The sequence below is a fragment of the Ceratina calcarata genome, unplaced genomic scaffold (assembly GCF_001652005.2).
Source record: "Ceratina calcarata isolate Rehan_Ccalc_2016 unplaced genomic scaffold, ASM165200v1 scaffold289.2, whole genome shotgun sequence".
In the NCBI taxonomy this organism is placed as follows: domain Eukaryota; kingdom Metazoa; phylum Arthropoda; class Insecta; order Hymenoptera; family Apidae; genus Ceratina; species Ceratina calcarata.
In genome coordinates this window covers 199,027-215,785 of record NW_017151272.1, presented here as the reverse complement: position 1 = coordinate 215,785, position 16,759 = coordinate 199,027, and the positions used below count along the sequence as shown (strand labels likewise).

At 51.2% G+C, this 16,759-nt stretch overlaps 1 protein-coding gene across 1 annotated transcript in view; it reads right to left on the bottom strand.

The window, feature by feature from the left end:
* The window catches only part of LOC108623756 (protein pangolin, isoforms A/H/I/S), a 161,016-nt gene that overhangs the window by 122,390 nt on the left and 21,867 nt on the right, over positions 1–16,759 (bottom strand). Inside the window, exon 3 of the mRNA XM_018022521.2 lies at positions 16,113–16,216. Coding sequence (XP_017878010.1) covers positions 16,113–16,216 — 104 coding nt within the window. The remainder of the gene's footprint in view (positions 1–16,112; positions 16,217–16,759) is intronic.

The following is a 16,759-nucleotide window of genomic DNA, read 5'->3' as shown; positions in this document are numbered from 1 at the left end:
GAATCTCAAAAGAGGAGGCAACGAATAAGTATCCGGAGGCTGCCGTAGAAACCCGGTCTCGATTCCGGGGCGAGGTAATCGACAAAGAGGCGACTGTGCAACACCAGTCACGGTTAGCCACGAAGGGCTTGGACGGTCGAGACGATTCGAGTCTGTGGCCGTTTCAACGATGCCCGGTGTGCGACCACGGCCACGGGGCACGCGTCCTACGTGCTCGATAACAATGATAGCGTTGTCTTGGCCCCCAGCCTGCGTCGAGCACGTTTATCAACGGAATTTAGACGGAAATTGCCGTGCGACGACAAAACCAGAAACCGGAGCGACATAAATTCGACGAACCATGATCGAGCGAGCAGAGTACGTGAGTCTCAATCCCACGAAGGACCAAGCGGAAAGAGATGTGAGGGAATGATTGGAAAAGAGCACGCATGGACAGAGGAAAGGAAGCGAGAGCCAAAGTCTCGATCGAGCATGCAGAAAAGCAGCGCAATCTCGTTTTGACGTAAGTATAAAGCCGGCACTCCGGAGGCGCAGGGCACTCTTAATTAGAGCCATCGTCGACTGTTTCCCGGTAATCGGAAAGAGGCATCGGCGAAAGATGGGAGAATCCGCGAGGGAAGGCAAAGAGCCAGATGCTACTCGCGCTCGGTGGTAATTATGTAATTCGCCGCGGCAATTACCAAAGTTTTAATTACCGTGAGCCGTGAGCGACTCCGCAATAATATCATTATTCTCGGACACAGCGTCGTCGCGGCGACGACATTAGCATTCGAATCGACGAAGCCCGATCGTAACGAGGCTGACAAACGTCGACGGGGCAAAAACCGGAACGGCTCGGCGAATTTCGTGAAAAAACGAAGGGAACGGGTGTAAAAGAGGAGCGCGCCGGAGCCTTTTTAAACGCTCGCTCTTTCCGAGGGCCGTCCATTTATGAATATGTATCCGAAGCGTGGAAAGGCAGGTGCGAAGTTTCGCGGAGCCTTCTTCCTGCTACGCAATTCGCCCCTTAATGGCCACTCTCTCACTATTATCTACGCCCCAAAAAGCCCTACGCGCTCCCTCCTGCCCGTCCACGTTTAGCCTCGTCCTCCGGTTCACTCGGACAAGCCGGAGAGACGGGCCGTAGGTATAGTGCTTCTGAGCACCAGGGACTAATAGCGACCATATCGGTTGGCCATCGGAACACGCGCTTCGAGAGCGCCTACACGTACCGTCCCCTCGGCCCTTCTGCCCTCGAGAATATTGCTAAATTTCGCCAATAGCTCTTATCGTCGCCCAAAAGCCCGTCCCACCACCCGAAGCCACGAGACTCGATCATCTCGGCCGAATAGAACCGTGCATAGCCCGAGCCGAGCATCGATAAACAATCTCAAACGACCGGTTTTGGGAGATTCTCTTTTTGCTCGCGGTTTAAAGTTGGCAAAAACGGGCCAGTTCGATTTCAATATCCCGGCTAGGCGGGGTATTAAGACGCCGCACGCTCTCGTATTGACACTCCCTTTTAATTAAGCCGCGAACGATGGGAGCGTAATCACCTGGACGGCGGCGCATAATGACTCCGCGACGTGCAAACGAATATTACCACGGCGATAATTACAACCGTCGGGAATAATAACGTTCGGCTGGGTATTAATACCGAAAACCCGATTAAACGCGAATTTATAATGGAACCGCGTGCCGCGCTAAGCGAGGGCTCTCGTCGCCTGTTTCAAGCGACAAACATACCGTGCGAAACCGAGCATAACGGCAATCACGTTTTTTCCCTCGTCCAACCGATCCACGTACAAAGTCAATAAATGTCAGTTCTAATCTCATCGCTCATCCTACGGTAGCAACATTGAAAACCTATATTTTTATTTGTCGAAGTATAATTCGGCAATTCCATGAAACAAACTTTTACTTTTTATTTTTTTAAACTCACTGTCGGAGTTAAAAGAGAGATCGAATGGTGCATTTACGGCGATTTACGGTTGATGAAGGTGTAAACCTAGAGCGAGCCAATTTATAGAATCAACGAGTTTAGTCGTTGAATTTCGTGCGAATTCCAGTAAGCGGTCGGCTGTCACGTGACGCGGCGACAGGTAGAACGGACCGAAGAGAGCCGCCGCGAAATAGGGGTTCGAGTCACGCGACCGCGAAAGCAACCCCTGAAAACGTACCCACCCTCTCACCGCTACGGAGCTCTTGCGACTTAAGACGATCATTAATTAAAGACGACCGAGTCGTCATCTTCGCGTCACTATGTATCACGGTTGCTGCTCCCGGGTAATTGGTCCTTGTCGGGAAAGTTCAGACTCACCGAAAGTCCAAAGAGACCAACGATCGTTCTTCTGCGCTCAAGGAAATTTATAAATATTTCATCGAAATCTTCGAAACACGCTTCATCGATTCTTGCTATACTCGGGGCTATAAATACGGCGTGAAACGTGTTTCCAGATCGTACTCTAGTTCCACAGGCAACGTGTTCTACGTGACACAGAATTCTTCCTCGTCAGAGACCGACTGACAACGGGGCAATAACAATAACGTCGAAATGAAATCGTTGAGGTGGTCGGTAGGGATTCCGCGAAGGCACGCGGTGAAGGGTTAAACCCGTACGCATTCACGACGTATCCCGCGTTTCTTTATCTTACCACCGGTATGTAACGCGCATCGAGACACGGGAACGTTTGAGCGCGACGACGTGCACGGGTTCATCGATTTTTCGCACATTCAGTTTTAATGGATCCCAGGCTTCTACCATAAACTCTCTGTGTAAAGAAGCGACAGAGGAGATTTATATTCGCGCAACGTGGGACACATTGTCGCCCGGTTTTTCGAAAAAGAAAAGGGATCGCCCTGACGAGCTGCTCTATAAATATTAATTCCTCGCCTCTCGCGATTTTGTTCGCAGTGTCTCGCGTAGAGAAACGGAGTTAATTTCTGCCCCCCTGGTAGACCGTTTAGAAAGCTGGTGTGGGCGAACGCGCGGGAATCGGTCGTGAATTAAAAGGATCGTCGGGCGTGGTCGTCGCGACTGTTAATCTCGGTAAGGAAAATAATGCCAAGTACTTAAAAGCGACTGCGAGGGCATCGAGGCCAATGGGTCTCCGCGATGTGGTTCGCTCGCGTAGCAGGCAAACTTTGATCGAGTGAGTTCGCTAAGTAGGGTATAGAACGAGGAAAAGGTAAAAGTTTTATCGGTCCGAGAATCGGTGCGAGATATCGTTGAACGAGTGTCAAACTCGGTTTAGCCTCGTCGTCGCGTCGAGCTATCTTGGCCATCGACCAGACACCGAGTTAATCGTCGCGATTCGCGTTGCCCCCCCACGAGTGCACAATTGCCGGCGGAATTTCGAGGAATCAGATGCACCGCTCGGATAAGAGGAGCGATCGCGCTAGGAAATTGACCGTCGACATGCACCGTTAAGAAATAAATATTAAACAACACGACGAAAGCTCACGGGTCGGTGACAAAGGGACATAATGAAGCGGCGGGAAACGCGAGCTGCTAGACAATAACAGGGAACGCGGAACGGAGAAAGAGAGGCAATTGCGGTGAAACAATAAGAAGCGACGAATTCTAATGCGTTTCTTTTTCGTTTTTCCTCTATCTTCCTCCTCCTCCTTCTTCTTCTTCTTCTTCTTTTCCGTTCCACCGGGAATTTTTTCCTTTTGGTCAACCACAGGAGTGGCCTAGCGTGACGTCACTTTTTTGCAGCCTGCTCATAATAGCACAGCTTACCAGCTATTACCGCGGCTGGCACGCCCCTCTCATCGTTCACCACCACGCTAATACATTTCTCTTCTCTCCGCTGCCCCTCTCCCTCTCGTTTGCTCTCTTTCACCTCTTTAGCTCGAGCCACACACGCGCCTTATGCCAGTGACACGACCTCGCGCACGATTATAGCTTTTCCCGCGGATCGCACGAGCACCAACGCAACGTCGGGCCGCAGTCGCGCTTTCCCCCGCGACTTCCTACGTTTAATGGCCCGATAAATACGTATCTCCCCGCGCGGTGCATTCAGACAAAACGAGGATGCTCGCAGATTTTTCAATGGAAACGCGCGGGCGGAGAGGAGAAACGAGAACCGATGGGGCGCGAGCGCATCGCGGCCTTACGTAATTAACGGCAGGAACGGGTCGAATGGAATTTTTGTATGTACACACACGCGCGCGCGCGCGCGCGGCGGTGACGCGTTTATTAACCGCAAGAATTAAACGTGAATGATTGAAACGTAATTCGTCGGAATTGAACGCGGCGCGCGGCGAAATAGTTTCAACCGGATTGATTTAGTTTTCCGGGAACGCGTATAAAAACAGCTCCGGTAGAACGCGCGTGTCGAGGACCGTTTAAACGGATTGATGCCACTCGGCCGATTGCTCGTTCGTCCCGCGACGCTGAATATAATTTCACCGGTACTGGTATCGACACCGCGCGGCGTGTAATTTTCAATGGGACCGGGGGGGGAGAAAAAAAAAATAGATGAAAAAAGGAGAGCAGCGAGGAGAGAATAAAAAGCCGACGCGCGCGCGCAATTTCACAGTTATTAAGCAAGTAGTTACGTGACTAATGACTTAAACTTTAAACGACCGCACGGATAATCCGTCCGCTAGTTAGGGAAATTTCTTTCTGCCCGTATTTTACCCCTTCCACCGTTTTCCCACCAACCACCCCCCCCCCACCGTTTTCTTTTTTCCTTTTCCTTCCCGGCCCCCTCCTACCGCGGCGTTTCCTTTTTTTCTCTCTCTCCACTTCTTCCTCTGATCTTGAAACCCGGCAGCCGACGACCCCCGCGCTAACCGGCGGGACGAGGAGAGAGACCGAGAGCACGAGGGAAAACTTGTTCGGTAGTTAGAGTCCGCGAGGCAACGCTTTTCGTTACACGAAACTTCTCTCTCCGCGTCTCTTTCTCCGTTTCCCTGGGTTCTCGCGGCAACAAAAAGAATCCGCTCTTGCATGGTATACGCGCTGCGCGTTTTTTCACCGCCCGCGACCCCTTCCGCAAAACTGTTTAAAGCCACCAGGCAGAATATTTTAATTGGAAGATCGTCCCGATTGCGTTACCGGCCGGTTATATACACGCACACGTCTATACACGTAATCATTTCTCACGCGGTGTATCTGCGATTCTCGCGAACGAAGTGGACACCGGTTCCCCCTTCGGCGACGCCGTAGACCCCGCGAAACGTTGTTATTTCCCCGGGCAACAATGATCTCGCTGGCTACGCGTTACCCGGGTTTTTCACCGAGGCGACGAAATTATTCGAGCGGTATCAAACGTCGCGCGCCTTTATCTCGACTCACAAAGAGAGCAAACGAGCACGGGTTCCTTTAAAAAATAAATCGCCGCAAAAGGGACGGAGCTTTTGACGCGATCGGAATCGTTTCACCGGATCGAAAGGGCTCGGTTCTGCGTGAATTTTTCGAGATAATGAGTCGGCAAGCTCGCGATACCAAGTCGTGATCGAACCCGCCGAATCGATTCGATACGCGAAGCGTTCGAGGTGCAAACGAGGCGGACAGCGTTGTTTCTATTCGCGGAGCTTCGGGAGGAAAGGCTACGACTCCAAGATAAACAGCGATACGCGGTCTTTCATTGTTCGCTCGCGGAGATACCTTTCACGGATTAAGAAACACGACATGCTACTTAATAGTAATCCAATAAATCAGCCGGCTACGCGGCTCACTTTACGCTTATGGAAGAAGGTGATGAAAATCGCGGTAGGCAGTGTGACTCGAAGTTCGCTAAAACGCTATTCAGAAGAGAACTTATGAACTCTGTAGGTCGGTGAAAAAGTGGAGCGACCGATAACGAGTTTCGAACGATCGACCTATTCCAGAATCGCGGAGGGAACGACGGAGGAGCTGCGGCTGCGTTACCAGCCGCACAATAAATTCCTTCAAACGTAATCCGCGCGACACACAAGGTTTTCCACCGTACTATATCTACTTCTCAAGGTGAATGATGCAAATGCCAATGCGGTCGACGGTCTCAGCCTGCGTACGCTTGTTGCATCCGTTCACTTCTCTCCAGTCCGATTCAATAAACAAACAACAAACAACATTTTTATCTCCTCCAGATGCATCCGTTCGAGGTTCCATCGACTGTTTTACGATGTCCCGAGCTCTACGCATCTTATTAATTCTCTCATACTGTAATCCGACGCTTGTCAAATAAGAAATAAACACGTTTCTTCGGATCGATCAGAGTTCTTTTCATTAGCCCACCTTCCTAATGACTTAATCTCCGTCCCGAAGATAATAAACGCATAGTTTCCATTTACGTGCAACCCCCCTTCATCCCGACTCTCGCCTAATCATTGTTTAAAGCCGTTTCCGAGACGGGTCCGACACGATCGCGTACACGTATACTACCTGCTTTCCCGGAGACCCTTTCTCGCCGGTAGAGAGTGATCGATCATGCTTCCCGACAGCTGCGCTATCGCCTCGAATTCCTGAGGTCGCGACAGCCCCTTAAACCTCGTCTCTTGTCGCGCTTCGAACCCGCTTCAAGTTCACGCGATATCTAACCGAAAGCTGTTTCCATTCGGAAATACTACGAACTTATGCAGAGTGAGTCAATGAGAAGTACGTAGAATAACTCGTTATTTAATGACTTTATCCAAACGAGTTGTGAACGAATCGATTATATGACAGAGAGATCGTTAAATGACTCGATTTGAGATTGATATCTATGTCGAGCTGTCGAACAAAATCAACGACCAGTGGATAATTTAAAATACACAGTACCGAGGAGCCTGTATATCAATTACCCGATTTTCTTAATATTAAAGATACTTCATGAATTGAGTTCTTGCAACTCGGGTTTGGCCATCGATGCGACGTCGGATAAAACTTCGGTAGAATTCTTTCCGAAACACCCACTAGCACCTGAGATCCGTGGCCGGTTTTCACCCACCTGCCCTCGTAAAAACTGTGCTTTATGATTTCCTGAAACTGACCGGTCCCCTTTCCCTGGTTCGACCTCGCCATTCAAGAGAGCTGCACCGAGTCGCGAGACGTAACACCGTGACGGGATCGAACGAAGCAGGGATCATTGTTGCGATATCCCATGGGTACAATTTAATAGTCGTACGAATGGCCATCGAGGAGCTTTGAAAATCGCGTGTTCTCGTTAAGAAGGATCTTTCCCGGGAACGTCTCCTTCGTCGAATTCAAAGGGACTATTATTCCGGTTATTACATATCGAGTGGACTCGTTCTGTACTATCACTCGGCTCTGAAATAGAAAAATCAGACCGCGATTACGGCTTCCGTCGTGTTTTCTATTTGAAGATCGTTGCTCTCGCGGCTGTCTCATCTCGCGTCTTTTCAAAGGGAGAAGTGGAACCGCCTCTTGGTGCCCAAAACCGTGCGCCGCGCTATAAACTTCCTGCGGTAAGGGGCTTAAAATAACCACGTGGAGAAATAAGAAGCAGAAAGGGCGAGTCAGATCGTTCTTGTGCTTCGATTAAAGGGTACCCTTTCACGAGTTCGCAGAGTCAAATTCGTGCTCGGTTATGCGCGCCGCCGCCGCCGCCGCCGCCGCCGCCGCCGCCGCCGCCGCCGCCGCCGCCGCCGCCGCCGCGACTAAAGCCGAGATCATCGTTTTTCCCCCGCGCGCCTTTTTATTTCGAAACAATTCCCCTTTTTTCAAAGTCCGTTCAACGAGGATCCCGTGGATCGTTCGCGGTGGGACGACGAGGAGCGAGCCACGAAAGTCGAAAAAATTCCATAGACACGCCTGCGGTTCAATTTGTTCGCGGTTCACGCTTCGTTATTGGCTTTAAATCACGAACGGCAGTTTCGATCTGCGGGTGGTACCAACTTCTGTAAACAGGTTTGCCCCGGCTCCCCGTTCGTTCCGTTCGCCTCGGCTCGCCGCGACGCGACGCCAAGGCAAATTGAATTTTCTGCTAAAACAAAAGTCGACGCGAAGGTGTAAATTTTCTTGCACGGCCCGTCTACCACCTGCCAGCAGCGCCGCGTCGCTGACCGAGCTTATTCCAACATGTCTATGAACGCCTCCCCATTAATATCAATTTACTCGTTTGATATCCGCGAGGTATCTCTCTCTCCACGCTAATTAGCGATCAACGACCGATGCGATCCAACGAACCGTACGCAATTCATAATGCGAAGTAAGTCCTATCAAGTATTATACGCGGTTCGAACGCGTTTCGCGAGTCCCGTTCGTATTGTTGTCACATGGACGAGATATGACAAGAGCGATTCCAGCCGAGCACACACCGTACCCACTCGACGCATTACGTGACCCACTTGATCCTGTCCATAACGCACGTCGAAGCGTGGTAGCCGGTCGATCCGTCGATCGAACGGCCGATTAATAAATGTACGGCCAGGCGAGGATCGAAGCACGGCTACTCTCGTCTGCATTCCCAGCGTGGCCGCTAGAATTACGGGCCGACATTGTCCCAGATTCTCAGACGGTGGCATACGGCCGCGCCACACGGATTCCCTTCTCCGTGACTCGCGACAATACGATTTACGTCCGTAGGTAGAGCCGCGTGAGCTCCCGTGAAACTCTACGTAGACAGACAAGTTTTTCGCATGCCGCGCGGGCTTACGGTAAGCCGCCGTTAACGAGGCGTGAACGCGGCTGAATTACGATTATTTTCCATTTAGAAATCGGCGACGCTCATTACTCGCGGCATTCGATACATAAATTTGATTAACAGCCACGTGAGACCTGAAGAAATTTGCATTTATAAATTTGATTAAACCGTGGAACGTTAAATATCTTTGTAATTCGTGCTCGAATTTTCGAAGAGGCCACGGACGTCGAGTTCGATACACGCGTGGTCGACGAGACGAACGTGTGCGATGGTAATTCCTCACCGTACGTTGAATTATTAATCGGGAAACGGCAAAAGGGGCGCGAACGTGTACCCGCGAGATTAAAGAAGTCGCGTGGAAAGATCGGCCGAAGAAGAACGATCGGGCAGAGAGAGCGCGAGATTGAAACCCGTATTACCCGCGCCGGCCACTCCCTTATAAATATTCCGTGTAACGATGCCTCGCGCTAGATTGATTTCCCAATTAAATGTAAATGAACGCCGCGTAGCAGGGGTTGGAGGAGGGCCGTCGAGAGAACGAGTTTTATAATGTCCAGTTGCGCGCGCCAAGGAGGAGCGGCCCGGTCTGAAGCGAAATGGTAGCTGAGCATACGGCCCGGTCAATAAATTAATTATTCGTGGAAACGAACAGGTGAATCTGATTGGATATTTACGATGATTTCTTGCTATTTATTTTGGCTCGTTCGACGGTCGTAGGTGCCGAGGCGCCGGGGCTGATCTTTACATTCTCCGGATCGCCTAACTTTCTGATATCGAACCATTCTCAGACGGGAGAATGGCATAATTTAGATGGATCTGCGGTACAAGTCTATTTTGGAAATTCGTTTCTTTGTGGATTGGTCACGCGTGATCTGAACACCCCCACAATCGTCACGAATCGTTTCGGGCTCGTTCGAGGGTAACGTAATCTTCGAACGGATCTGAGAATGCGAACGATCTGTTTGCGGAGATAGCGATTGGATGTTTACAAAGAAGAAGTCACCGGGATGATCCCGTGTTTTCGAGGAGAAAACCCACGTTTCCTGTGGCCATCGCAAACATTTCGGCTTCCGTTTTCAGGATGGTTAGCCCCGGACATTCCCTCCTATATTCACGGACTCCCGGGTATTTATTCTGGCTCATTTGTCCCCGAGGAACCGCCGCGTCATCCCTCGGCCACGGGGGAGATTCTTTGCACCCGAGATCCTCCGAGAGGTCTCAGGTGTTAACTAAAAACGAGTCCGTCCACGAAATTCCAACCGTGCCCGAGGAGACGGGAGAGGAAAGTCGAGAAAACTGTTCTACGAAAACGGTCGTAGACTCCGTCATCCCTCGAGAAACGATTTACGGAATCCATTAACGTCAACGAATTTTCAGATGCGTTCCTTCAGGGAGCTCGCGCATCAATGCTGCAGACACTATTTTGCATATTCGGATAAATGGAACGTAGAGAGAGAGAGAGAGAGAAAGAGAGCTTTCCCAACGAGACGTCGTTTCCTTCTTCCACTTCCTCCCTTTCCTCACTCCTTTTTTTTAATCGTGCCGCTACGTCGCGTTCCAACGCTCGGCTGCCACTAGTCAAAAGGGGAACACGTCAAAGAGCTCGCGCGAACCTCGCTCGAGATCGAGAAACTCGTTCAAAAGTAATAGCCCGGCCCGTTTCAGCTAGATGAACGATCAGCAGCCAAAACGGAAGGATCGCAGCGTAAGACTTGCGTAACGTCGTCGTCGTCGTCGTCGTCGTCGTCGCGCAAACGTTGCCTTCGAAATCCAGTTCGTCGACTATGTCAAACGACGACGACGCACGACGAGATGGACGAGCGTCCAATGCGAACGCGGGAAGGAAATAAATTCTGCCGGGCTGAGTATTCTCGGTGACGCATGCTCGCTCGTAATGAGCGAGAGAGAGGATCTCCGTCGTTCTGCGCGATTCGAAAACGCGGCTCGCCGAGCAAAAATAACACGGCTCTGCCAAAAAAATCACGTCGTACGAGCATCGAGAGTAAAAGCCGTTTCTACAATTATATGTATAAGGAGAGCAGTGATTCTTGCCGCCGTGTGACTCGGCGAGGGTGGCCAATTTTCGGCGGGAGATCCGTATCTGCGGCCGCGCGCATCTTGCAAATGTTCCCACGTTAAACGAACGGACAGGACAACAATTAGCAGGGTTCCAGGGACAAGGGGCTAGAGAGCGTACGTAATGGAGTCGCGTATCGTGCAACCATCTTGGCATTAACAGCCCACGTGGTATTATCCCTTGAAAAAAAGGACAATCCCCGGGGGTTTCTCTCCGGGAGCGCGGGGGCGCGAGAGCCCGGTCAGGTACTTAAACACAAAAGTACTTAACCACGAACACCGAAACTAATGGCGCCTTCGCACCAGGTAAAATTTGCGGTCGTAGAAGACTGGGCCCCGTTTTCTATCTCGCGTTCCATCATCGTGGATGGAACCACAATTCAAAAGATTACGACCTTCGGTCGAACTCTAGAATTCTATCCTCTTTTTTTTTTTGCCTTCCCTCTCCTTACGAATAAACGAGGCCACAAATGGAACTCGAAATTCCAGTGGATACGTTCGCGTGGAATCTAATGGCTTCTCGAGGATCCAATCGTGCAACATGACGAGATACTATGGATTCGGGACGATGAATTTTCGAATCTGAGCCTCGTCATCCTCGCTACTCATCGTTTAATCAGGGAAGAGAATCGCTTCGTTCCCGACCAAACGAGGATCTATTAAAAAGAGTTTCATCGGGAGCCAGGAACGCAGTCGGTGCAAGAACGAATTGACACCTGAATGGTCTCGCGCGACGCGTCCAAGAATTCCAGACTCCTGACAAAGATCCTGTCAGGGAGGGAAGAAAAATAGGAAAACTCTTCCCACGAATTGAATACCTGTACCGAGCACTACTACCCTATTACCGGTCCAATCGGTACGGGGACCCGAGGGGGGGAACGAACGAAAACACGGAAAAAGCCGGACAAAAGGGAAACGCAATTTCAGAGATCGAGACGTAGATTCGTCTGGATCTAAGTCGCGGAACCGTGACCGATGGAGAACGGGGCACGCACCTTAGGAGCGTATTCCCGGGGAAATCCGAGGCAGCCTCGAGCGTGCACAACGGTGGTTTGTTCCCTTTGAGAGTGGAAGGCCTGGTACGGCATCGACTACGTCGAGGCAGAAAACGAGCTACCCAATATGGCGAAGAAAAGCCGGGAGCGGGGCTCTCTTCCCACGAGCCTAGACTCGGCCGGACTGATTGGCAAACAATTAGCAAAGAGGACCGTGCTCACGGTGCGAGAAGGGCACGATGAAGTACTAAACGCGGGATAGGTATGTATCACGCGGACATCTTTGCCCCGTGCACACTGTGTGTACCAGCGACCACCCCTCCTTCGTCTCCCGCTCGTGTCTCGAAACAATGAGAACAATGCCGTTGGTCTTCCGCCGGAGCGGACAGACAAAGCCCCTTTCCACGACAAAACCATCGTCACCATCGTCTCCACCACCGTCGTTGTCTAGGTGGTGGTGGTGGTGGTGGTGAGCCGAGTTCCTCGTCTCGAGCCGAGGAATCGACGACGCCGAGTTCGTCGACGGACCCGAAGATAGAGAGGGAGAAGGCCCAACGCATTATAAGCGTTCTCTTAATACATTTTCACCGGAGGTGTGTAGTAAGTACACGCATACACGTTATTGAAGCCGACGAAAACGAAGTAGGGACGTAAGAAGGATGGAAAGAAGAGGCACGAGGCGAGCGAGCGAGAACAGCTACGTTGCTGCGCCTATTATATTGTTTTGAATTAAGCGCACCGTGGCTGGTTGGCTGGGCTGTGTTTTAATATAAGGGTTTTGAATTTCACGTGCATCCACCGACCCCAAACCTACGCAGCTCTCCGCGACCCCCCCACAGCAGGTCGTCATGTTCTCTACGCAACGCGAAGGCCCCTCTCGCCGTGTGTCCTCTCCAGCTTCTCTCTCTCTTTCGCCTCGTCGCTACCCTAACAGTATATACGAGTTTTTTCTCCTCCTCTCACTTCTGCTCTTCCTTCTCTCGCGCCCTTCGCTCTTTCTCCCTTTTTCTCGCGAAACTGCGCTCCGATACGCCCGTTATTTTCAGCAACCCCGTCGAATCGAGTTCTTTTTAATTGGTGGGACGTTTGCGCGTTTCCGTGCGCGTACACTCCGCTAGCTAGGTTTTTTCGTTCCTCCTTTCTCTCTCTCTCTCTCTCTCCTGGCCACGGAAATTTTTTCCTTCCTTCATTTTTTCGTCTCGCTTTCGCGTTCATTTTTTTTTCGTCTCTTTCTCGCCGGGGAGCTGTTGTTTTTCGACGGCTGCACGAATTCTAGGCATCGTTCCTTTGTCACGAACAACCCCGGCGACGGCTACGCTACCCTCTAGCCGGGCATTAGTCGATGTCGCCCCCGAGACAACGCCGTTTCGGAATGTTGCCGCGTTAATGGTGAACGCGAGACCCCCCGTGGTCCAACTACCACCGCCTATCGATCGTCCCGAGTCCCTATTTTTGTTCCGACGTCGATCGTCGCGTCAAAGAATTTCGACGAAAAGCTCTAGCCGCGACAGAGCGTTTGCACCTGCCTCGTCCCACGATTTTACCTTATCGTGGATGAAGCGGATTTATCCCGACCCCGATGTAATGACCAAAGCGGTTTAAGTATATCGCGATTCGCGGAGCGTTTCTATTCGAGGCACGAGTTCAGCGATCCGATGAAACGGAGAATACAGCGCGGATCGCGAAACTATTTCCAACAGGAGAAACGCGGCGGCGGCGGCGGCAGCGGCGGCGGCGGCGTGAAAAAAATGCTGGCGGTCGAAGAATGCAGTCCAATTTGCAGGCGACTTCCTAAGAATCTGCGAGCGAATTCCTGGTCACCTAATTGCCATTTTACGCGCGGGCTTTTATCGCGAAAGCCCCGGAAGGTTGATGCGCGCTACCTTCTCCTTCACCACCGTCTCTCTTTCTCTCAAAGGCGTTGCCAAGGCACTTTGTATTCCGCAAACAGGAGAGGCCGCCACGGGACACGCGTTGTTTAGCAAATTGTCGCCACCGCGATGCTTAATCAGCTGAGGATCGCACCTGCAAAACCCCGAACGCCACCGAGCTACTTGACAGTCCACCGAGGCGAACACGGTTTGATCTCGTGACGGTGGCTCGCGCACGTGGGTCGAGATATCGCATGTTCCAACATTCCTTCGTTCGTTCCAAATCGTTGCCATCGCGTAGTCTGTTAACGCGTTTCTAATCGGCTCACGGACACCTCGAGAAACCAAACGATCCCCGCTAGAAGGGAATTTCAAGGAATCTAATAAAAACAGAGCGAATGGACAGTGGAACGCACAGTGTTTTTACAACATACGTAATTATCTCTGATAAAGAAATGCGAATCCGTTTAGCGAATGGAATCGGTTTCCGGTCAATTATACCGGATCCCTACGCTTCCGATGATTACCAAAGAAACTAATGGCCAAGTGGTAGAACAATAGTGGCAGTCAACGAGCCAAGAGCCGGTCTGGCGGCCGTCTCCGCGTTCGATGTATAGGCATTAAAAAAAAGGATGGGGGGAGAAAAATAATACAGAACTGGGAGCGTCCATTGACGGATCGTCCACGGTCTCGTGCTCCTATTCCGAAAAATCGACCGCGACAGCCGGTTCATTCACGGGACGAGCCGTGTTTGTAGTCGAATTTCGGGCGAAACTGCTTTCGCGCCCATTTCTGTTGGAGGTAACCGTACGAAGGGTTCGTCGAGACACGCTCGTTGTCGGAAATAACGACATAATGACATGGTAGAAGATGAGTGCCCGAGGTAGGTAAATCCTCGAGACGAGGTACGGGCCAACGGGGCGACAGAGACGGAGGAGCCGATGGAGAGAGAACGCCAGACTTGGGTGCCCAGGGTCCGTGGGTAGGGGCACCCGGTAAGAAAGGAGAGAAAAAGAGGGACGAGGAGAGAGGCGGAACGCGAGTCGGAAGCGTCGGTGAGCATCGAGCTGGGTAGGCCGGTGGTTCATCAAGTTCCGACCAGTTGAAGAGAGCTCAATAGGCACTCTCGAGAGGGTCTCGGCCTACGTCACGCAACCCTTTATCGCCGATTCGGCCTAATTTTATTTACGCTTTATTGCCCGAGGCGTGATTCCATTAGAAAATTCCAAGTCCATCGGATGCACCTAGTCACGAACCAGATACCGGATAATCATCTAGTGAAACGTGTGAACGACTCAAAGTGCTCGAGTTCGAGAAAATCCTATTGTCTGACCTGGCGATGTGCACGTAAAAATATTTTACGACTTGAGACCACCTCCGTTTCCCTCGCCGAACGAAGGAACCGTTTCAAAAACGAATGAAATAGGTACGGTCTCTTTAACACCGAATCGGGCCAATTTCGTCGACTATTTAGCAACGGCGTGTTTCACCGCAGTCAAATTAGCTGTACGCGCGAACACAAACGGAATCGCGAATCCATTTGGCGTAACAATGCTATTCGGCCCGCGTATACACGTGAATCTGCAAATTTCATTCATCTCGACAGCGGCCGATGGAACGAAGAGGGCTAGAGGGGGAGGCTCTCTCGATTTTAGCCGGCTTTTTTAACCCGACATACACGAGCGTCGACGTCGATGCCCGCGCGTGCTGCATCCACGCCGCGGTCTCGTTTAACCCCCTTCCCGATTTCACGCCGATCCTCGTTAAATCGCTATTGTCACGTGTTTTCGATGGAAATCGTTCGCAAAACAAGTTTCCTCGAGCGCGGCCGACTCGCCGTGTCCAGTAAACAAAGCCAAGGCACGCCGGCATGGAAAGTCTAGCGCAATAATAGTTTCTCTACTTCTCTACGAGCGTGCACCACTTCCCTGTACCATACAACAGAATAGACTTTAAACGTGTACAGTCTGAACGCGGAACAAATTCCATTGGCTTAATCGGTGACGCCGCTAATTGCGCTCGCAGTGACACGACGCGATACCCTTTACTTTCCCTTGGATATTTGCGACGCGCGATTCTTTCGAGAGGAGATAAACCGGCAGAATGTCTGGCCACTAATCATTTAACTTGGACGGAGAGTGACTTTTGTCACACGTTTTTCTTTGTTAAACGCACGATACGTCGTCGCAGTGGTGTAAGAAGTCAGCCTTAAAAGACGCGTCGCGGAAAGAGAAACAATTCTAAGCGGCGTTACCAGCGGCACTTTATCATCGGTTGAACGCGCGAACGTTCGCTCGTAAATAAATCGTGAATCCAATTTGTGGCCGTCATAAATCAATAGGAGAATCAGGATTCTCAAAGGGCGTCGAATCTTTAAGAGAAACTCGGCGACGCGTTCCCCGTGATAGCGTTAATAGCCACTCTAATTTAAGAAGCTGATCAACGATACGCTTTCGCAATGATCGGTACAGAATTTGACTTGGACGCGATACCGGACGATGGAAGAAAGTCTCGAAGCAGACTTTCGAAATCGCGTGGGAGGCGTCCGGCCTTGTACTCTTTCCTCGGCCAGGTAAAACGATACGGGAAACAATAAAATGATAAACACTCACCATAGACACAGGAATGGGTCCTCCGGCGCCATTGGGGTACGGGTACGGCGAGACGAGGTAGCCCATGTTGAACGACGAGGTATGTGGCGTAGGGTCCACCTTACCTGTTTCAGAAATCAAGAAAAAAGAGCAGGTGAGCACATGTCGGTCTCGCTGTTAGAAATTGAAGCTGGAACGAATTTCGACGAGTGCAAAAATCGGACGAACGAAATTATTTCTTCTGGTAATTAGACGATCGACTCGCTCGCTCGCACGCCACGACAACGTCGTCTCCGACGCTGGCTCGACGTTTACGTTAAACCAGTTTCGTTTAATAGGATTAATTCCGCGCGCGGCAACTAAGGAGAACTCGTTCAGGGGACACCAAAAACGATACATATCGCGACTTCTGTCGCCGCTCTAGCCAGCCACGGTAGTCCCTTTAAACGTTAGTTCAGAATGGAGAGAAACCTCTCGGGTTTATCCGTTCCGCGAAACTGGATCGCGGCGAGCAACAGGAATCCGCACGAAGGACTCCGAGTGATACCGATCATCTCTGTCCCGGGTGCCGGGCCCGATCCGCTCAAGGCGGATCCTGTCCGCTCGGTCCCCGTTCCGCGAAACTCGATCGTTTCGAGAGCCAGAAACCTGCTTTCAGGATTCGAACT